Source organism: Varanus komodoensis, unplaced genomic scaffold, assembly GCF_004798865.1.
Source record: "Varanus komodoensis strain SLA01 unplaced genomic scaffold, ASM479886v1 scaffold50, whole genome shotgun sequence".
Lineage (NCBI taxonomy): Eukaryota > Metazoa > Chordata > Lepidosauria > Squamata > Varanidae > Varanus > Varanus komodoensis.
The window spans coordinates 95,547-117,671 of NW_025336088.1; the positions used below are offsets into that span (position 1 = coordinate 95,547).

Sequence of the window (22,125 nt, forward strand, 5' to 3'; positions counted from 1 at the left end):
ATAGAATAGATGGGGCACTGGCTAATTTGCTAACATTTTCTTCATTTAAGTATGTCAAGCCCTTTGTGCAGCTTTGGTACATGGCTGGGAGTTTTCTCACAAAACCAGGAAAGCGAGATGAGTCAGTAGAGCCTGAAATGTAAATTGTTTTTTGAACTTCAGGCAAAGGCATTTTTACTTGGTTGTGGAGGGCAAAGAAAAGTATCTCTTGACCCAAGAAGTCTCTCTCTGGTGTGTGGAAGTTGTTGTGATACATTCCAAAGGAATAAAAAGGGAAGCCAAGATGGGGAGTGAAGGCTGGAATGTGCAACCTTTCCAAAGGTTATACAAAGCTATGAGATACAGGAATGCAGTGGAGTAGAGAAGAAACGGTGAGGAGTGACATGCTGCAAAAACAGATGCCTCTCAACTAAACAAGCAGAAAATATCACTGCTGTATGATAAACACAACCAAGGCTCACCCACAGGGATACTGCTTTTCATGCTGCTCTGAGAATGAAAAGTCAGTACTTCCCCGCCTTTTCCTTTTTCTTGCTTTAGCTAAAGATTCTAGATGATATTTTAATAAGGAACAACCACGTCATCACCAGTATTTAAAAAAATAATGCCCTGGCAGACACCGAATGAGAACTTTGCCATAGTTTTCATTCTGGCTTGGGTCATCTTTCCACTGTCTTAGCTTCTCCCTCTTTCCTCGCTGCCATCTGTGTACTTAATGTTTGTTTATATCCAGATGGGTTTTTAAAGGGCAGGAGGAGGTGCATGAGCTGCTAAAGGGTCAGCCAGCGTTTAGGATTTCCAAGACCACTTATACGTGTCTCCATTCGACTAAATAAACAGGCATGTAAAACAGGCATATGTTCATCTTATGTGAAATGCATAGGAGATTCTTAGTAAGGCAGAGGGCAAAGCAGATGACTTCCATAGGGACTGGTGATTTGGGTACCTAAATGCAAATAGTCACTTCACTGATAGCACATTCATCTGCCTACAATCTGGCAGGCCCATTTTCAAGCTTAGCTATTTTTTAATTTCTTTACATTATTCAGCTTTCCATGTTCAGCCCTGCAAAACATTTTACAACATAAAAGAATTAACAAGCCCCTTTAACAATAGAAGATCCAACATTTAAAATAACCGTGGCAGGAAAAAGAATGAAATGAATCATTCATTGAATAAATAGGAAAGTAAGATCACTTTGACCTGAAGTGACTTCATTTAAAGAATAATAGAGTTGACTTAAAGAATAATAGCAGATATTCCATAAACATAGCACCACAATAAAGCCCTTTTCCTGGTCACTGCCTGCCTAACTTCTGTGGGTAGAAATGCTTGAAGAGGAGTCCAAGTCTTAAACAGGGCAGATTTATGCAGGAGCAGATGGTCCTTTAGATATGCTGGATTAATGTGTTAATTCTGTACATTTTATGTAGGATTCAATCCCAATGCACTAAAACAGTGCTTCTCTTAATTGACCACCAATTAACATGTGCGCACTACCGCTCCCCAGTACAGCATAAAAGCCAGAATAACAGCCAATGTAGAAGTGTTATCATTGTACTAATTTTCAAGGTTAAAAAAAATGAATGTGAAGGATGGACAATAGTTATTTACTAATTAACTATTGTACCCTGAAGCCTCAGTCTGGCCCACCTGGATTCTCCAGATGGTCATGTATCTTTCACCTGCCAGAACCCATTTTTCCAACCACCCATCATATGGTGGTTTCCAGATTTTGTGAAGTTTTTCCTTCAGTTTAAAGAGTTGAATTGTCCCTCCTAAGACTGAGATATTGGTGGTAAAGAGCTTTAAACTACAATATGCTATTTTTGGCTCTGTACCTTTTGTCTTTAGCCCTTCCCACCACTGGAATGCAGCTCCACAACTCTTCTCCAAAATGGAATTTGGCCTTCAAACTGAAAAAGTTTCTGCACCCCAGCTATAGTTGAATCAACTACAATATATTTAATCATGAAATAGCTCTGATTTTAATAGCATTTTGCTAATCCAGATGTACAGGAGTTTATGCAATGTGATTTACTCATCCACTACCCATAACTGGATGTTGATTCCAACCCTCACCTTCTATCCCATAATAGACTTCTGGCACCTGAAGAATGGTTGAAATACATGGGTATTTCTTGCAAGTAAGTAAGACTGCTCTTTTTCTACTGAACCTGGCAAAAATGGTTTCTGCAGAAACCTGTTATTTCTGCCTGTGGACACTGAGATCACTGAATTACAGCAGCTTCTGTAGTTACCACACCTCACTGTACAAGAGCATTCCAGAGGTTTGATAAAATAAAGTGTTGGATTCTTACTGCAACAAAGAAAGCCAAATTAAATTTCCCTCCTTGTAGTTTAGTACAAGAAGTCAATTTTCTGTAAGCATTATAATTTACAAACCAAGAAAGGACTGAAGGAACCTCTATTATCATTCACTTTGTATAATGCCATTTACTTAAGTTTTATTATTCACAATATAAGCTCCTGATGCCTCAAGGACTCTGTTAACGCACCTAACAAATTATAGGCACTCAGGAAACCATACATATTCTTCCTATGCAAATATTATACTATCACGTGGAACTGCCAATTATACTTATGTTAATAAAACGATCCTTACGAGTTATTTCTCACTCTTCAAGACTGAAGTCCTGGTATGGCGAACAGGTTCAGAGGCTGGAACCTTTACATAAATCAAGTTTCACATGACGTTGACTTTCTGGAGCTAGGTAACCTTTAGGACTATAGGCAGGCCTGACCTTCTTGAGGAAAAGTTGCTCGGGCTGTTTGTCCCTGCCCCGCTCTCACGGCTGCCTCAGCGCACCCCCACCTTGCCCCTGCTGTAGTCACTGTAGTTATTGCGAGGCAACGGGGCTGCACTTTGCAGCTGCCCAGAGGACGTCTTATCTACTCCACCGCCATGTGAGAGCCAGCGTAGAGTAATGGCTGGAGTACTGAACTGGGTCGCAGGAGATCTGAAGTTCTGTTCCCCGCTCGGCCATGAAGCTGACTGGGTGACTTTGGAGCAGGCACTGATTCTCAGACTAACTATATTGTGAAGCTAAGATGGAGAGAAGGAGGATTATGTGAAAATTTGCAGAAAAAAGGGCATGTACATATAATAAATAAACCTTTTTCCAGCGTTGAGCACCGGCACTGCAAATTTTCCGCGGCCAAACCCTAGCACTAATAAAGCCCTAGTTCCAAGACTACTGAAATGTCTGGGGATGTTTGGAACTGGCTTCAAAGGATTATTGTTAGAGCAGAAGTCTTTGGGAGCCTCCAACAGGTCTCACAGGTCCAGGAGAAAAGCGGTGCTTCTCTCGCCCTTACTTCCGGACGCCAGACGCGCCTTCACTTACCCATCTTTTTGAAGGCGCGGTGCCCCGAGAGTTTAGCGACTTCTCCATAAGGCGATTGCTGGTGGTGGCTTTCCCAACGGGAATTTTTCCATCTCCCACAAAGCATGGCTGACAGCAATGTCACCCCCGATCCCAATCTCGGCCTGAAGCGCTTTTTTTCGCCGCCCCCTAGACCAAACTCTGTTGTGACTGGGCGCAGCGCACAGATACGAGAGGCAGAGCTTGGAAAGGGCTCTCTTATTTCAACAACACCGGCAGAGGGGGTTTAACTCTTTGCCGCCCAGGTTCCCTCGAATGGGAGGAGGGATGGGCGCGCTCGCTCGCTGGTTTATCTCAGCCGGGAGGCTCAAGCCCGAAAGTAACCTGTTTTTCCCAGCTCCTCACCGCGCATGCCACAGCTCTGTCGTGAGATACGAGATACATCTGAGGTCATGTAAAGTGCCAGGCTCACCATGTAAGAGGGACCGGGAGGCTCAAATGAGTATTTTTGTCCACCGTTCCTCGCCTCTGAATCTATGTTGGAAAGTCATCGAACAAGTCAAATTATCAAACGTTGACCAGGACGGCATCGTCTCGCATGTTAAGTTCTCCTAGAGTTTTAAATGGTGAGAGGTAGAACTTCTTTTGCTGATACTAGAACTGAAACAGCAACTTGTCATTAAAATCAGCCTCTTGGCAGAGGACTGGAAGTTAGTGAACTTTCAGAAGCTGCATCCATTTTTAGAAACTGATGTTAAAGGGCCATCAGCCTTCCCGTACTTGGTAAAACGAATCGTGGCATAGCAAGGAATGAAACTTGTTGGGATAGAATCAGAATGGCGAGTCTGCCTCAACATTTAGTTCTAGGACAGTGTCAATGTCTGACAAATTTCTCGCAGGAGACACCTCAATGAAGTGATATGCTCATGGGATGAGAAGATGGGAGCTCTTAGGGACTGCAAACCAGTCAAAAAAACAGAGGATTCAAAGAAACAAGGTACCCTAAGAAATGTTTATACATAAATGACCTGTGGTCAGCAGTGAATAAAATTGCTCAGATTAGTGAAAACTTACGTAAAATCTAAAAGCTCCTAAAGGAACTTTTCAAACTGATTGATAAATGCTGTTCAAAATGTACATAAGTGTAAAGCATATATGTCTATTTACATGTTGATAAATTGCTTTTCATTCCAACTAAGAGAAAACAACCAATATGTGTTGAAATAAGCAACCTATAATGCAATGAATTGTAACAATTATTCACACAATGAATTAAATAACTAGCAATACCAAATTTAAATTCAGACTATATTACATGACAAGGTATACCTATCGGAACACATGATAATTTAGTAGCAATTCTGTTCAATAACAGCTGTTAATTTCAACAAAGGTGATAAGACTAAATAACCTGCATATAATTCTCAAAATGTGCTATTGTAATATCAGATCTGACAAGAATATAACGATTCAACTGAGAGGCATAATGACAATGTTATTGCTGTTACCTGCCATCAAGTCATCTCTGGCCTTGACAGTCCTGCTCAGTTCATGTAAACCCATAGTTGTGGCTTCCTTTATGGCAACTAGCCAATCTCATATTTAGTATTCCTCTTCTTCATCTGCCTTCTGCTTTCCCTAGCATTATTGTCTTCTCAAATGAGTCTTGCCCAGTGTGTAACAGCTGCTTTACAGCAATTCAACACAACACACAGAAAGCAGTGATTCCACAAAAATAAAGCCAACAATTTCAGATAAAATAACAGATTATGTACAGACTATAGCATTTCAAAATATGTATTCCTAAGCCTCAGCAATTTACCTTATCCTGTCTGAGCCTTCAGTCTCATGATGGTGTCAGTATTTTCAGGTCTGATCTTGCTCTTGTTTGTAGCTTAACTCATTTGCTACTCAGCAGCTTTGTGTCTGTGGTGGGGAGCAGGGAGATGATTGGAAATGTTCCTTTCCATGTTTAACTAACTATAGTTCAGTATTGTATCTGAACCCAAACACTATTAGTCCTGCTATGGTTCATTGAAACAAGGCCATCAAATCCTTATTTATTAGATTAGCTTGTTTAGGGTTTGGTCATAACCAAATAATGAAGCAAAACCTTTGAAACTCCTCATGGGTGTACCAAAGGAATATGGGAATAGGGCAGCATGCAAGTGTGACATTTGCTTGCATAATGCTAAACTGTAACATTCACTGTGATGAGGAAGCCTTAGAAGGCACTAATCTCTTCTCATTCTATACCAATATTATATCCAAATTGCCAAGTACTGTCCTTACACATGCCTGGGAATTCAAGATTGGATCTAATCAAGCTCCAACTTGAAATATTATTCACTGTCCAGGTGTAATCTTGGCCCACACCGAGAAAGAAATAGTGCCAATGTTTCTCTGTAGCCTAATTTATGCTTTTTCTATACGAGAGTCCTACCACTGAAGCTCTCCCTTGCCACCTGCAGAAAGAGCTTAAGAATTGCCAGTGGGATGTGTGTTCTACTGTTTTTCCAGGAGGAGCAGGAAAAATATGTAATCTGTTAGGGGAAAAATAGTAATGGAATAGCAGTGTCCATTTGCGAGGTAAGAAGGAGGGCTATGATACACAACATGAGTGCTTTGTAAAGTTCTCATTTAACTAGCATTCTCTTCCCCTTCCAGCTCTTAACCATCTCAGTGCAGGATCCAAGCACTTCCATTTTTCATTGGTTCCAAGAAGCCAAATCCTTTTAAATCTACATTTTAAAATTTTCAGTCATTGCGTACAACATTACATTCACAATCCACAGTAGTGAACATAATCCAAACTTGTATAATGTTCATACAGATGCCAGCAGCAGCTCAGTTTGCAGATGCTAATTTGTTGTTGGTTGCAGAGTCGTGCCCAACCCACCATGACTGCATGGACAACATTCCTCCAGGCTCTCCTGTCCTCCACCATCCCTTGGAGTCCACCCAAGCTCACACCCACTGACCCAGTGACTCCATCTAGCCACCTCATCCTCTGCCACCCCCTTCTCCTTTTGCCATCAATTGTTCCCAGCATCAGGGTCTTCTCCAGTGTGTTCTTCCTTCTCAGCATATGCTTATGAAGGGAACTATTTCCAAGGCTGAGCCAGGACTTTCCACACATGCCTTTAGGTTCAACACAACTGAGCACAGCTCACATTAACCCAGGGCGTAAGAATTTCATAACATGCACTTTAGCTGACTGTGTCAGTCCAGAGAAGTATCACCATCCTGAGACCAAAACAAGGTATTAATCTTACCAGTTATTGATTGATTGATTTTTATCCTCCCTTTTTCCTACAAAGGGCTCAAGGCAGCTTACATCTTCTCCTCCAGGTAGGTTGGGCTGAGAGTCTGTGACTGGCCCAAAGTCACCCAGTTGGCTCCATGGCTGAGCGGGGACTAGAACCCAGATCGTCTGAGTCCCAGTCCCATGCTCTTAACCACTACACCACACTGGCTCTCAAGTTACATAAACAGCAGCCAAGGGACAGTGATCTACTGGCCCCACATTATTGTATTAATAGGATGTTATTATTTTTAAGTTATTACATCTTTTCTGATACTATTTATAGCTGGAAATATATGAGAAACACTGTTTACTGCCTCTTCAAACATATTTACCCTTTCAGACTTTTAGCATCCTCTACACAGAGCAAGCCTGTAAATGCAGCCATGCAGAAGGAATAAAAACTGAGTCAGCACACAGGTAATTGCCATTTGATTTAGGCTGGCACATTTTTTGACCCACCAGCTAAAATTTGACAAAATTGCTAGGCCCACTGAAAAACTTAACATAAAATGTTTGCATCAGTTATGGTTCAGACACTACAAGTTCTACAATGCCAGTCTATGGGATGATTTTCAATTATTGCACCCTGAAAATATGACAAGGTATCTGAAGGAGGTGTGGTCTACTATTTGCTTGCCTGATCTTTGCCTGCCGTGGTTATTAACAGCAAGCAAAGGGTGCAGGTTTATTCCAGGCAATACAGAAGAATCTGGTGCAGCTCCCCATCTGAAACTTACTGGATGTAGCTTAATTAATCCTTGTGGAGGGACAGACATCTGTTTTGAAAGATGCAATCTTGAGGCCATTCCTAAAGAAGTCCTTCTTGGACCCCAAGGACTGTAATGATTATTGGTCACCTACAAGTATCCTTTTCCTGGGAAAGGTGTCTGCACATTTTCTTGGAAGGACCCCAATTATTCAGACTGGTTTCATGTTTGATATGAAGATTGTCAGAAGCTCAGCAGAACTGCAGCCCTTCTAAGTCTCTTGGATATCTCAGTGGCTTTGATATTATCTTACAGAGTATGAAAATGCACCCAAACTCATGTAACTGATTTACAAACCCTAGAGGCCAAAAAATTAATGTACAGAGTTCAGAGCAGCATCCAAGCCTTAAAAAAATAATTTACAGAGTCTAGTGCTGCACTAAAGCTTTAAACATTTATTTGCAGAACCTAGAGCTGCACCCAAGGCCTAAACATAAATTTTAAGAACTGAAAGCACTATAAATTAATGGACAGAGTCTGGCACTACATCCACAAAGAGCACCTAGCTCTGCAACAAAGTTGTAAAAGCAATATTTAAGAAATTACTTGCCTACTGCCTGCTACTGCCTGCTAAGTGTTTGGAGAAATTCAAGCTTGCTGCCATTTTAGCAGGCTCAATTGCTTCCCCCCCTCTTCCCCCGCCACACACATTCCAACTCCAGTAGTCCTTCCATGTACTAGGCTGAAGCAAGTGACTGAGGCAGTAGAATGGAAAGAGCCATGGACTGCAGCCAGGTTTCAACTTCCCTACTCTTCCTGACATTGGATTGCCTCTGCTTGGCTTGCAAGCCAATGCACCAAGCTGCTGCTGCTTGTTTCCTAGCCTTGTTAGGTTTTCATCTGGGCACCTGCTTGTGTAACAGTGGTAAGTTCTGTGGGGCTATTTGCTTGCTAACGAACACTGCAACACAACCTTACATACAAAATGAACCTCTTCTGATCAACAATTATGTAACAGAACAATATGAACAATTATAATATAACAAAATACTAAAACTTGTGCACCCAAGTCCCTGGCAGCAGCACCAATACAAAAAACTGGCTGTAGAGCCACAAAGTTCAAGTGTTCTTTTGAATCCAAGCCCAGACAAAATGTCCTCAATTGGTCTGAGTATCCACAACACAGAAGAGTCAGCAGCATGCACATAATCTTCAAAACCCTGGAATAAAATGCCAATTCAGTATACACATGAATTCACTATGTGGATTCACCCCTCCAGCACAACATGTAGGAATTATAGCAAGACCAAGTCAGCAAGGGCATTAGTAGCAACAGCAGTTCCTGCCTCTTCAGCTTTCCCAGTCTTTTTGATTCGAATTTCTTACAGCCCAGCAATTTCTTAGTCCCTTTGGACTGTACCAATATTTCACAGGGGTCACACTTGCTTGCTCACTTATTGGCTCATTCATGCACATGTTCACTGGAGCAGACGCACTGCATGGTCCCCCTTTCAACTGGCTGGGGCTGCTCCTTTCCACCCACTTAGAGCAGCTGTCACTTGCCTTCCCCCTGTGACTGTTCCTTGGTGCATGGGGTGCTGTTGCCCCTCCCCCCCCAGAACTGTTTGCCTGTGCCTTGCCAGTTAAGCCAAGCCCTAGGTCTCCCTACCTGGTCCAAAAATGTGCCAAGCAATGACTCTTAACTGCACTGGGCTTCAAAAGGGATGGGCAAGAATTGCCCCATGCTCCTCACTCGGTGTTTTCTCTCCTCCTCCTTCCCTGGTTGATTTCTGTCTCTCCTTCATCAGTCTTCCTCTGTCTCTGTCAACATGAGACTTGTTTTCCCAATCATCCCACAAGGTGCAGCTCTTGATGAGCTGTGGAAATGAAGCAAAGCAGGCTCTTCTAAGGTTCTTAAGAGACAGAGTGCTCCTTTCCCTCCCCAAAGGATGGGCTGCTCTCTTGGGCAGCAGGCTCAGTTTTCCAGCCTGAGGGGTTGGTTGTGCTGGCTTCCGCCTGACCATAGGAACTGCTTGCCTTGCCTCCCCTCTTTCTTGTGTTGGAACTACTGCTGCTGCTTATTGCCAGGCTATCACCCCTTCCACACTGTCCCCCACTCAGTGTGTCTGATCCCTAAATGTCAATAGACTCCTAAGGCTGAGAGGCACAACCCTGTCCCACTGAAAGCAAATCCTAGGCCTAAGACTCAGCTTCTGTTTTTTGCATTTGGACTGGTGGAGGCGGGTAAAAGGCCAACAAGTCTGTGGCAACTGCATGGGGTGTTAGGGTACAGCTACATTTATTGGAGATCTGGTGTTATCTTTGCTACACAGTGTGGGCTGAGGTTGGAGTCTATTGTTGAATTTTCTACTTTCAGCAAGATTGATAATCTCGGGCGCTTTTCTAACACAAGGCATTTATTGCGCCCTTGCAATCCCTTACTCACAGCTGTTGAGGGGAATGGTGCTCTTTCTGCTATAGCACAGCTCCACCGAGAGGCTCTGAGCCAGTAAAGCAGAGCAGAGTGAGTTGGGATGTCTATGCTGGCAAAACTGAAAGCAGATAGTGCGAGTAATGGCACAATGCGGAAAGCTCCACATGACTTACAGAGCAACCTTATCCATGCCTAACCAGCAGTAAATCCTATTAAGTTCAGTAGGTATGCCCTGTAAATGGCAATCCTGAACTTTTTTACATAGTACACCTCACTGAACTTACTTGTTACTTCTGAGCAGGAATGTACTGCATGGACACTGTTAGCTAAAGACGCTCACTTGAAATATAGGAATATGTCCCAGGACATCTTGTCCTAGAATTCTTACAGTGTCTGCCATTGTCTTGGCAGCAAGCATTTGAGAGTGGATCTTGGATCGTTTTGCCAATAAATATCAAGAAAGCACACGCAGATCATTACTTTTAGAACACTTTTGAAAGCCAGTCTCTTTTATCTCAATCCACTTTGGGTATGTGGAAATCATAATGCAATGTGGCTATAAACTGCCATAAAGCCAAATCTGCAATATAGAACTTCTTTTTAAAATATATATATCTTTCTGTATTGAAATTATGTCTCACCATTTTATTTGCTCCATTTTAATCTATACTTTTGATTGTAAAGAGAAATGTAATGTATACACATGCACATACACACACTTCTTGTAACTTTTGGTCAGATGGTGTGCATGATGCATGAAGCCCAAATAAAAGTGCACGAAATGACACAGAGCGCTGTTATGCATAGTGAGGCAGTTACCCTAGGCAAAAGATTTTAGGTGTCAGGAAAAAGCACAAATTATTAACTGCTTTAATTTTATTTGTTTATTTAAGTTATTTAACAATTAAATTTATTGTTGTTATATTTTTACTGCTATTGGGTTTTCTGCCTCAGGTACTAAAATAACCTGGCTTCCTTTGGGCCCTATGAACTTAGACTAGGAAGGGTGTGTGTTGGGGACATTTGCTGCTTTGCTTCAGGAAGCAAAATATTGTGCCTGACTCTGCTCAGCCTGCTGCCCACCCTTTCAGAAGCAATGAGGCTTGGCTCCATTGTTCCTCCAGCTCTGGCCAATGAAGCTAGCATGGGCCTTGTCTCAGGGCAGTTTCTTTACCAACCATTTATTTCCTTAATCCCTTTTGCTGAAGTACAGGATGGGGATACCCCCATGCAGGTCAGAACAGCTCACAAATTCTTCTGCGCACTCCGTTGTGGAGGAAGAATAGAAGGGAGAATTAGCATTTGACAGTGGTGAGTGTGATGCGGGGGGGACAGAAGTGGAGAAGGAAACTTTGTATGCACGGAAAGGGGTCCTGCTTATTGATCTGGGGTGGGGGGGGGAGTTTAATGCAGGTGGAGGACCCAAGTGGGGCATCTCCTTCTAGCCTTAATGCATCTGCCACCCCTGGACAGTGCCTGGAGGAATGGTCTAGACAAGGGACAATAATTGAAACTCAATCTTGTCAAGACAATGATTTGGTAGACTGGGGTTCATCTACTGAGGGGCACAGTTTGTTCTAGGTGTCCACCCTGGCGCTCCTAGTATGAAGGCTAGGCTGTGGGTGGCAGCAGGAATGGGCAGAACACCTGGTTCAGGGCGTGAGCTCAGGCAAGAGTCCAGAACTTCGCCAACGGGCTAGAGGCTAAAGGCAAGTCAGCAGTCCCAGGTTGAAAGCACGGAGGAGAGTGGTCAGATTTCACGCAGAGAGAGAGAGAGTCAGAGCACAATTCTGAGGTCACTTTATCAGGTGAGTTGTTGCAGCGAGGGAGCAAGGCTGGGTCTACTCAGAGGAGGGCAGGAACAGCAGGAAGGGCACAGGCTGGAGTAAGGCAAGGTCTACTCAGAGGGTGGCAGGAACAAGGCATGGAGATTCTTGGAGCCAAAGCAAGGAGTCCTGAGGATAGTTTGCATTGCTGCGGCAAAGAGCAGTGGTGTGAAAGTGTCTTTTATGTAAGTTCCCAGGACCTTCAGCTGTAGTGCTTGATTGCTTCCCAGCTGTTTGCCCACAGAGGAGCCCCTGTCTCTGCAAACACTTGTGGGACCAATTAAGCCCTGATCCTGACACCTAGATGCAGTTTTAACACTGCTGGCCCAAAGGTCTTTTAGCAGAGCAGTGTGCCATTTTTGGCCTTTCCTAAACAGAAATAGCCTGGTCACTGCTATCAGTCCCTTGGTGTATCTGTGCCTGACTAATGTAATGTTTTGTATATAGGACTCACTTTGAGGATTGCCCAGAAACAGCAGTTGGTATAAGAATACAGCCACTTTGTTATTAAAATTAGTCACCCTGAATATATTACAGTAATGGTTAATGCATGTACATCATTCAATATTTAAAAGTGTTCCAATACAAAGTTTATCCATACAGTAACCTCCTCCTCCAAGAGAAGCAACTATTAAGTATTATCAAAAGTCAGTTTATCCACCCCATTCTCCCTCAAAAACCTTATCTTGCCAATTTTTAAATCTGGGTTTCTCCATAGAGGCAATTTAGCATGAGAAAATGAATACAGCCTTCATTTGCTATATTCTACTTCTGGAAGTGGAGTCATTCCACCAAGTTTCACTTACACCTATTACATTTTATTTATTTTCTTGAATCAAGAGTTCAAACTCATCCTTTTGAGTTTATTTCTCATACTGTGAGCATTAGTATAAAGTCAAGAACTTTTATGTTCCCATGACCCCCCTACATTTTTAAGACAGTTAACAAGCCCTGCTACAGCTGCTCTGAGTTCTTAATACCATACATGCTCCTTTATCTGTCATCTGGAATTCTGGAAATACGCCAATTAGCCATGGCAAAACATTTATTTTAAGTATATTAATTAAGTTTACTCATTTGAGAAATCTCTCTAGTCACCATTCTGTTTCCTGGCTCCTAACTGAGCAGAGGAGAGGAAGCTGCTCCAGCTGGTCTAGGGGAAGTACAAGCAAGCCCCCAGAGAGCACATAATCAGAGCAAGTGAACAGGTAGAGCTAACGGGAATTTGGCAGCACAGTTCAGCAGGGGAGGTCGCAGTATTATTACTATTAATATTTTCTTGTAACATGCATAGCTGTAAAGGATATAAATCAGCTGCAAAGGACTACTAGATGGATGACAAAAGAAACAACAAAAGAGAAAAATCAAGAGACCTTTTCCAGGCGTTCCAAGAATTGAAAAGGAAATTCAAAAACATAGCCTAGGAATGCTGAAAGACCAATAGGAGAACATAATCTCTCACTAAGATAAAATAAGGAAAAGATGAATATGTGAGAAGTGTAGATAAGAAATAAAATGTTAGCACACTTCTTCTAAGAGGGATCCTATGAATACTAAATATGAATACAGCATACTAAAAAGCAGAGACATCACCCTGCCAACAAAAGTGCGTATAGTCAAGGCTATGGTTTTCCCAGTAGCAATGTATGGCTGTGAAAGTTGGACCATAAGGAAGGCTGAGTGCTGAAGAATTCAGGCCTTTGAATTGTGGTGCTGGAGAAGACTCCTGCGAGTCCCTTGGACTGCAAGGCGATCAAACCAGTCAGTCCTAGAGGAGATCAACCCCGACTGCTCTTTAGAAGGCCAGATACTGAAGATGAAACTCAAATACTTTGGACACCTAATGAGAAGGACGGACTCTCTGGAGAAGAGTCTAATGCTGGGAACAATAGATGGCAAAAGGAGAAGGGGATGGCAGAGGATGAGGTGGCTAGATGGAGTCACTGGGGCAGTGGGTGTGAGCTTGGGTGGACTCCGAGGGATGGTGGAAGACAGGAAGGCCTGGAGGAATGTTGTCCATGGAGTTGCGATGGGTCGGACACGACTTCGCAACTAACAACAACAACAAATGAATAACCCCCTGCAATACCAGAAAGTGAAGTGAAAGCTGCTCTGAAAATACTTGGAAGGAATAAAGCACCCAGCTTACATAGGGTATGAATGGAACTTTTGCAAGCTGCAGAGACTGAATCAATCTAAGGACCAAATCCTAACAAAAATATGCCAGCAAATATGGAAAACAAAACAATGACCCACAGGCTGGAAATGTTCAATATACATTCCAATCTCCAGGAAAGGAGAGGCAGAAGAATGCAACAACTACAAGACTATTGCACTAATTTCTCATGTAAGCAAGGTAATGCTCAAGGTGTTGCAATTAAGAATTTTACGTTATATGGACTTAGAAATACTTGATGTTTGGACAGGATTCCAAAAAGGAAGGGGCACTTGAGATCATATTGTAAATATATCTTGACAACAGGACTACACCAAATAATTTTAAAAGAAGATTGATCTCTTTTTTAATACACCACCACAAAGCCTTTGACTATGTGGATCATGGGAAGTTATAGCTGGTTCTGAAAGAAATGGCTGTGCTTCAGAACTTGGTTGTCCTGATGCATAACCTGTATCACAGAAACATACAAACAAAGCAAGTCAGAAGAGGTCTCCTGGGCCATCTAGTCTGACCCCTGGCTCCAGCCAGCTTTTCTCATGACTTGCCTACCATGTACATGTCCAGCCTGTCCTTGAACACCCTCACTGATGGGGCTTCAACCACCTTTTGTGGAAGCCCATTCCATTCTCTAGGGGTCCTAACTATCAGGAAGTACTTCCTGGCATCCAAATTGAACCTTGGTTGCCTGAGCTTTGCTCCATTGGAACTCATCCTGCATCCGCAGGGGAAAACAGGTCTTGACCCAGCCCCTCATGACACCCCCTCACATACCTATATGTCACCAACAGATGCCCTCTGAATCTCCTCTTCTGCAGGCTGAAAAGACCCAGTTCCCTCAGTCTCGCCTCATATGGCTTTGCTGCAATCCGGCCACCATGCTTGTGGCCCTATTCTGCACCAATTCCAACCTGGCTATATCCTTCCTGTAATGTGGAGCCCACAAATGAACATAATACTCCAGTTGTGGGTGCACCAGAGTAGTACAAAGTGGCACTAATACCTGCCTCAGTCTAGAAGCTACGCTTCTGGCTATGCAACCAAGGGTGGAGTTTGCCCTCTTGACCGCCACATCTCACTGCTGACTCATGTATTGCCTGCAGTTGACCAGTACCCCAAGATACCTTTCTGCTGCTCTCCATTCACTTGTCCCCTAACCTGTACTTATGACACCCATTCCTATGCCTCAAGTGCAAGACCTCACACTCATCCACATTGAACTCCATCCTGTTGTCCCCTGCCCACTTCCACAGTCTGTCCAGATCCTTCTGGATCCAAACTACGTGCACCTCAGTTGTAGCCACCACCCCATTTTAGTATCGTCTGTAAATTTGGTCAGCAGATTGGTCATCCTCTCTTCCATGAACACGAAACTACTGTTAGGACAGAATATGGGAGAACAGAATGTTTCCTATAAGCAGAGACATTAGACAAGGGTGTATTTCATCTTCCTATCTGTTCAGTCTGTACACAGAACTTATCATGAGGAAATCTGGATTCAGATCAGAAGAAGAAGTTAAAATTGATAGAATTAATAATCTAAGACACACAGATGGCATCATGTTATTAGCAGAAAGTGGCAATGAATTGAAATGATTCCTAATGAAAGTGAAACAAAAACATGCAAAAACAAGACTCCAGCTGAACATTAAGGGGGAAAATCATGATTACAGAAAAATTGCACAGCTCTAAGATCAACTATTAAGAAATTGAAATTGTGAAAGATTTTTAATTCCTTGGATCCATCATCAATTTAAAAGGAGACTGTAGCCAAGAGATTAGAAGTTGACTGAGACTTGGAAGGGCAGCAGTGAAAGAACTAGAAACTATCAAGAAGTCTAACAATGTTTCACTGGAAACCATGACCAAGAAAAAGATCATCCACACTATTGTATTCCAGATTACTGTGTATGTGTGTAAAGGCTGGACAGCGAAGAAAGCTGACAAGAAAAAAAAATTAATGACACTGAAACATGGTGCTGGAGAAGTGCTTTGCAATTACCCTGAACCAACAGAACAAGTGGCTCCTAGAACAAATCAAACCAGAACTTTCCCTGGAAGCAAAAATGACAAAAGTGAGGCTATTGTAGTGTGGGCATGTTATGAGAAGGCAAGACTCACTGGAGAAGATAACAATCTAGGGAAAATCAAAGGCAGAAGAAGAGGAGGCAGAACAATTATGAGATGGCTTGATTCCCTAAAAGAAGCTACAGCCCTGAGTTTACAAGGGCAATGCTGCCCAAGCCAGGACATTTTAGAGGGCATTAATTTATAGGGTTGCCATAGGTCAGAGATGACTTGATGGCACAGAACAATAAACTTATACTAACTTTAGTTCCCTTGATTTCAATAGGCCTGCTCTAAGTATGCCTAAATCTAAATGTAGTCACAACCCTGATAAGGTAGGGTTTCTGATTGCACAGAGAGTTCTATTCACATTCAAGTGAATGGAGCAGAACACCTCTTCAGACCTTGCAGATCCAGCATGACAAGGTCTGAATTGCTTGTGAGAAGAGAAGCCAGTGTACCTGAAAACACAGAGAGCTGGGGCAGAATGCATGGTCCCATCTCCCTACCCACTCTATGTCCTCAGCAGTTCAGGTGAAGGCTTGGTGTGCATTGGGACAAATTCACAATTTTTAAATCTGAAGATTGCCTTCAAATCAACCCTTTTTCATGCAGTCTCTTCCAATTAACTGTAAATGGATTAGACAGCCGATTTCTGTAATACAGTACTAAAAGATATGTTGCCTCAAATAAATCCTGGTATTAAATATAGGCTGCGATTCTGTCGCACCCATTTAACTTAACCTCTGCAACCAATTAAAGAATTGTAACATCAATAAAAGCACTAGCGTGCCATTTTTGTTTTCTACCGAAAGATGGCGGTCTTATACCAAGGTTATAGCGTGAATTTTGACGGCCGAGGAAAATAATTTACCTCAAGGCGGTGCTAGAATACGGACATGATAGACGGCAGCAAAAATAACGGGTGGGGGAGTAATCGCTCGGTGTCGATTGGTCGAGACGCAAAGCATAGATCCTAAAGCGGTGCGATGGTTGGCTGAGGCGCGCGTCCCGCTGATCCAGGCATTGCGGGCTGGTCTTAGAAGGTCAAAAGTGGAACAATCGCTGGCTGCAAACGATTAAGCAAGGGGGTGGTTAAAGCTGATGCCCAAGTGAGCAGCTTAGTGATTGGACCCCTGTGCAAGCTGTGTTGTGTGCAAGGTAGGCCTGGAAGGGGCTTCTTGCGTAAAGAACGTGAAATAAATGATGCAGGTGGATGAGAACTCTTTTAGAAAACGGACAACCGGATCTCGCGCAGCAAGAGTGCCCAAACGGACGATGGATTTTAGGCATGTCGTCGCTAGGCAGAGGGATCTCTGTGGCAGGCCAGGAAAGGCCGAGGCAAGGGTTGGAGCACCCATATTGCCTCAGGGTCAAAGGGAAGACATATCAAGATATGGAGCCGCAGAGCGCGGCCTCGAGACGCGCAAAACCTAAGGGCCTGCGGGCAGGGCAAGGGAGGCTTGTGGGAAGGACTGACAGCGGTGAGCACGTTCCAAATCAGAGAGTGCTGTGCTGGGGGAGCGGGCATCGTGGTACCTGATACCAGTGGAAGATCGCAGTTGCCAGGCTGGCAGAAGAATAAAAGATGCTGGAAGCAGTGGGATATAGGTCTTGAGGGGGCAACGGGGGTGCCTCTGAACCCTGAACTTATTTCCCACTGGCCCTGTGTTTCTGCCAGTGGAGAAGGCTTAATTGCCATGCAAGAGGCGATTTGCAAGGGAGGAAGCCAGGGAGGAGAAAGCCAGCTCTCCCCTTTCCATATACTGTAGCACCTCCAATGTTTCCTATTGGTTTGTGGTGACCTTGAGTCAGGGGCAGTTAGCAGAAGAATTTAGTATATTTGGAATATTCAGATAAGGGGTTGGTTCACTTTGGTTCTTGTGAAATTTCAAGCTTAGTAATGTGTCTCTATAGATATGTATTAGCATATTCAGTTTCTGTGCATATTTGTGTTCTGTGAGCCTGTGTCCCAAACCTTTTAAGTACCTAGCATTACCCCACCAACAGATGAAAAGAACATTTGTGCTTCCTCTGGTGTGGCCACAAAGATCAGAATGGGGGCAGTGGAACACTTGTGATATGTCCACGTAGCTGGTGAGGAAGTAGGACAAGGGGCACCCACAAGGGCTTTGTGGTGGATTGGTGGTAGAAACGGTGGCCATTGGACAAGGCCATACAGACTACCAGCAAATGGGTTGCCCAGGTAGGACCAGCAAGGGACATCTGCTTGGCACTGGGGACACTGTGCGAACCAGCAGCCATTGGCTCTAAAACCACTCTGTAAACTCCCAAGTGGTACTGAATTGTCCAAGGCCATTCCAAAAGGCTTCATTCCTCATGGAGGAACTGGCCCTTGGTGTCCTAGGTGGAAGGCTAACCCTTGAGCCAGGGAGCACACTACTGGGTGAGAGAATTCTGCCAAGGATAGAGGTTCCTTGGCAGTAGGATGTCCTCGAGGCCATCATCCTGCAAAGGTCTAAAATTTCTCTTGGCAATATTCTCATGCTGTTACTGCACTTTGGGGACACTAAAGAGAGGATGCTTTCAGACAAGGCTTCATTCGCAGAATTTTACAGAGGGGTCCAAATGATGTCCATAATATATTGGGGGGGGGTGGTCCATACACACACACACACACTCTCTCATAACATTATGGGCATTGCTTGTAACCCTTTCATGTTTCCCCACTCTGGTGTCCACCTTTCTTCCTATCAAAGAAAATCCTTGAAGGAAGATTGAATAGCACATCAACTTTCAACTGGTAATGCTCAGAACTGTCTATTTAAAACTAGAGTCAGAAATTATATTTGGATTAGGGTCCAGATGGCTCTCAGACATTCTTATGGAATGGATGGAATATGGCATGCATGGGCAAGGAGAAGCAGGAGTGAAACACTGTGGCAGAGTTCAGACAACAGTAAATCACACTCAAGGGTTGAGTGTAGGTTGTTGTTAAACTAAGTTGCTATTGAAATGTGGGTTATTGTGTTTGATGGACCTGACTGCAATAACAAGCCATGGTTGGTTAATCACAAACAACCCACAGTTCACAACTCAGCAAGAAGCCAGGAGCTGTCTTCATGAGTTGTTCGTGTTAAACCATGTGTGTAACAGGTTCACGCAACATGTTATGCTGTAAGCTGTCCTGAGGCTTTTTGCGAATAGGACAGCATAGAAATATTTTAAATAAATAAACATAACCCTCATTTCAGCAACAACCCATTGTTTCATGACAGCTCACACTGAACCATTCAGCGGGAGTTATCCTGCTTTCTAAACTGAGCCACTCAGACAGTGCTCACAGGAGCCAGCTGAGTGCTGATGCTGAGGGGCTTAGCTGGCCCCTGCAAGTGCCGGCTGGGTGTACAGCTTAACACCAAAGCCTTCCCAACTCAAGTGCCAGGTGGAGGGAAGCCGTCCTCACTGCACCTCAGATTTTCTTGCCAAAGGAAATCTGGCCCATGGTGAAGCAGCCTGAAGTGTTGCTTCCCACACTCCCCCTCCAACTGAGGAGAATTCAGAGCAGCCCAAGCATTTAATGTGCCACTCAGCTTCCCAGCTGGGAGGCAGAACAGCATGCTAACTAAAGGAAGTAAATTAGGGAGCAGTATGAAAAGGAAGGGAATCTCCACCAAAATTTCCTATCAGGAATGAGTGATTGCAGTGAATTCCTTCTTCACCTACCATCCCAAGGCCACAATAGATGAGAAACTAGACTTCAAGTATGGTGTCTTGCCAACATCTAGCCTAGTGAGCCAAACTGGCCCTTGGGCTGGTGGTTTCCCATTATCTCAAAGTACCTTATGCATAAGATAATAAATTGTACCTCTGACAAGGACTCACATGACAATGTTGGTTAACTTTCTTATCTCTGAGTGATAAATAAACCCAAGCTATTCTAAACCAAGTGTTGCTATGTGATTGTTGATAGCTTGTTGTTGTTTTTTTTAATGATGATGATGATGATGATCAACCAGGAAAAGGGATTTGGGGCAATGATGTTTGTATAATTCACCACAGCATAAAAGACCCTGGGTAAGAATGTTGAAACATTATTTGGGTTTCCTCACTTTTCTGTCCAATACTTGTGAAGCCACCTGTCAGGAGCCCAAATTCAATACATCTCTGCATTTCTTTTCCACCAGAGCTTTACCTTTCAGTCAATGTTTGTCTTCCAGACTTGGCATGATGGGGTTGAAGGCAGAAGAGCCAGACTACCAGAAGCAATTTGAAGCAGCTGTCCGTGTCATCCAGAGTTTGCCCAAGAATGGTGAAAACCTATTTGGGATGTTCTCAAGTCCTTGCCTTGCCTACCTCAAGATGACACAAGATTCCTCAAACTCCCTAAGCTTGTCTGAAAAGCCATAAGGAATTTAAGATAACAAACACAAAGCCTGCCATTCTCTAAAGCTTGAACTCTGGGCCTGATACTGAGTTCTCAGCTTGTACAATTCCCTCATAGATGTGTAGAATGCAACCCAATTTGGCAAAGTGGGCAGGTGGGACATAGCCAAAGTACACATGGCTATGTGTACTGGCTGAAATGCAGAGCAACACACCTCCAGTGTGCCTCATCTGGCTTTCAAACTCTTCCTAAGCACCAGGTGAAAGCCATTGCATAAGATTCTCATTCCATAGTCCAACATCTTCCTTGTGAAATTTTATTGAATAAAAAATTCTGTGATAGCAGGCTGAACTTTCTCAGCCTTAACTAACTGAAATCTTCTTTTCTCCAAAGCTCTACTATGAGGGAAAGCAGATTTGGTGTGTGCTTATTTATTTATTTTATTTAAAACTTTTCCATACCATCCCATCACAAACTTCTCAGGATGGTTTGCAACATTGATAAAATAGAATAAAAATAAAAGAGTAAAAATATCACAGCTTCCAGTATTCGGTGTAAAACCACAAATTGAAACAATTGAACAATTAAAACATTGGGAGAATAAAAGGGCTTTCGCTTGGAGCCGAAAGGAAAGAAGTGTTGACACCAGGCAAACCTCTCTGGGGAGCATATTCCACAGTTGGGGGGCCACCACAGAGAAGGCCCTCCTCTGGGTGGTCACCCTCCTGATCTCTTTCAAGGATGGCTTCCGAAGGAGTGAGCCTCTTCTGTCAGGCACTTTTAAAATAGGATGCAGAAACACATGTGCCCACAAATGCACAGATACATACACACATACATACACACACAACTCCATGCAGGAAGTTCTAATCGCTTCCTCCTCCTCTCTCAGGTTCCTACCGCCCATCGTATGAAGAAATGCTACGCTTTTACAGTTACTACAAGCAAGCAGTGGTGGGCCAGTGTCAGACTCCCAGGCCAGGGTTTTGGGATCCCATTGGCAGGTATAAATGGTAAGAAGAGCCAAGACAAACTTCTTTGAGTACCAGGTGGAGCATTACCTTTAGTTAGAGTTACCTGAAACTAAGAGGACTCAGCTGGAACTTAGCCGCAGCTTACAGAAAGTATTTTCTGTAACAGGGTTCAGCACTGGGATGTTTCTTCACAGTGCCGCTACTTAACTACAGGCAGAACTGCTCCAATTGCACTGCCCACTAGCATGCTTCTAGGCCACTTCAGGGTGTTGATTTTGACCTACAGAGCCCAATATTAGCCCTCACCAAGCCGCTGCCTCCATATCTTTTAGTCTACAACTTGCATAGTCTATGGTCATTGGCTATGCTGACTGGGGATGTTTGGTGCTTTCAAAAGAAATGTGCCATGCCTTATTCATGGAATTTTATGGGAGGTCCAGACAGTGTTATCTTCCACTCAGTGTTTTCACACTGCTTCTTCCATCCTTAGCAAAGAAATCTGTTAAGGAAAAAAATATGGCATGGCTGCATAATGCTTTCCCACTGTTAGCACTGAGTGCCCTTTGTCTGGAATCATGCTTAGTAGTTTTTGAGCTGTTTTCCCCATGATCTTTTGCTATTTTGCTTTATTAGGTTGGACCGATACTTAATCATACTTAAAGCAGACCTGTTGAAATGAATGACTTCAGTAAGTTTTGACAGACTTAAGTCCCATTGATATGAATGGCGCTACTGTAAACTTGACTAATTCTGTAGCATGATTAAGTCTAGATCTGACCTAATAAAATGTTGCTTTTACTGTATTACTTTATCCTATTGTGTTGTTTTCTGCTGTGATTGTATGGAAAAATGTCCTGTAAATATTCTAAACTAATATTCTAAAGCTAAATGCAATGTGACTCAGAGCATGCACAGAGTGCTGTTCACCCATGGGTCAGT

At 43.3% G+C, this 22,125-nt stretch overlaps 2 protein-coding genes across 8 annotated transcripts in view; one reads left to right on the forward strand and one right to left on the reverse strand.

Moving 5' to 3' along the window:
• The window catches only part of PLCD3 (phospholipase C delta 3), a 47,700-nt gene extending 44,128 nt beyond the window's left edge, over positions 1 to 3,572 (reverse strand). For all 3 annotated transcript variants that reach the window (XM_044447032.1, XM_044447031.1, XM_044447035.1), the window contains exon 1: positions 3,369 to 3,572. In XM_044447032.1, coding sequence (XP_044302967.1) covers positions 3,369 to 3,474 — 106 coding nt within the window. In that variant the 5' untranslated portion in view covers positions 3,475 to 3,572. The remainder of the gene's footprint in view (positions 1 to 3,368) is intronic.
• A 314-nt stretch (positions 3,573 to 3,886) lies between these two features.
• Positions 3,887 to 22,125, forward strand: part of ACBD4 (acyl-CoA binding domain containing 4) — a 32,100-nt gene continuing 13,861 nt past the window's right edge. For 4 of the 5 annotated variants that reach the window (XR_006416385.1, XM_044447078.1, XM_044447081.1 and 1 more), the window contains exons 1-3: positions 16,918 to 17,025; positions 20,046 to 20,137; positions 21,105 to 21,225. Coding sequence is in view for 4 of the 5 variants with exons in the window: in XM_044447078.1 (XP_044303013.1) it covers positions 20,053 to 20,137; positions 21,105 to 21,225 (206 nt within the window). In the remaining variant the exon portion in view is untranslated. Of the gene's footprint in view, positions 4,345 to 16,917; positions 17,026 to 20,045; positions 20,138 to 21,104; positions 21,226 to 22,125 lie in introns of those variants that run through there. The other variant, XM_044447079.1, reaches the window with a different exon arrangement.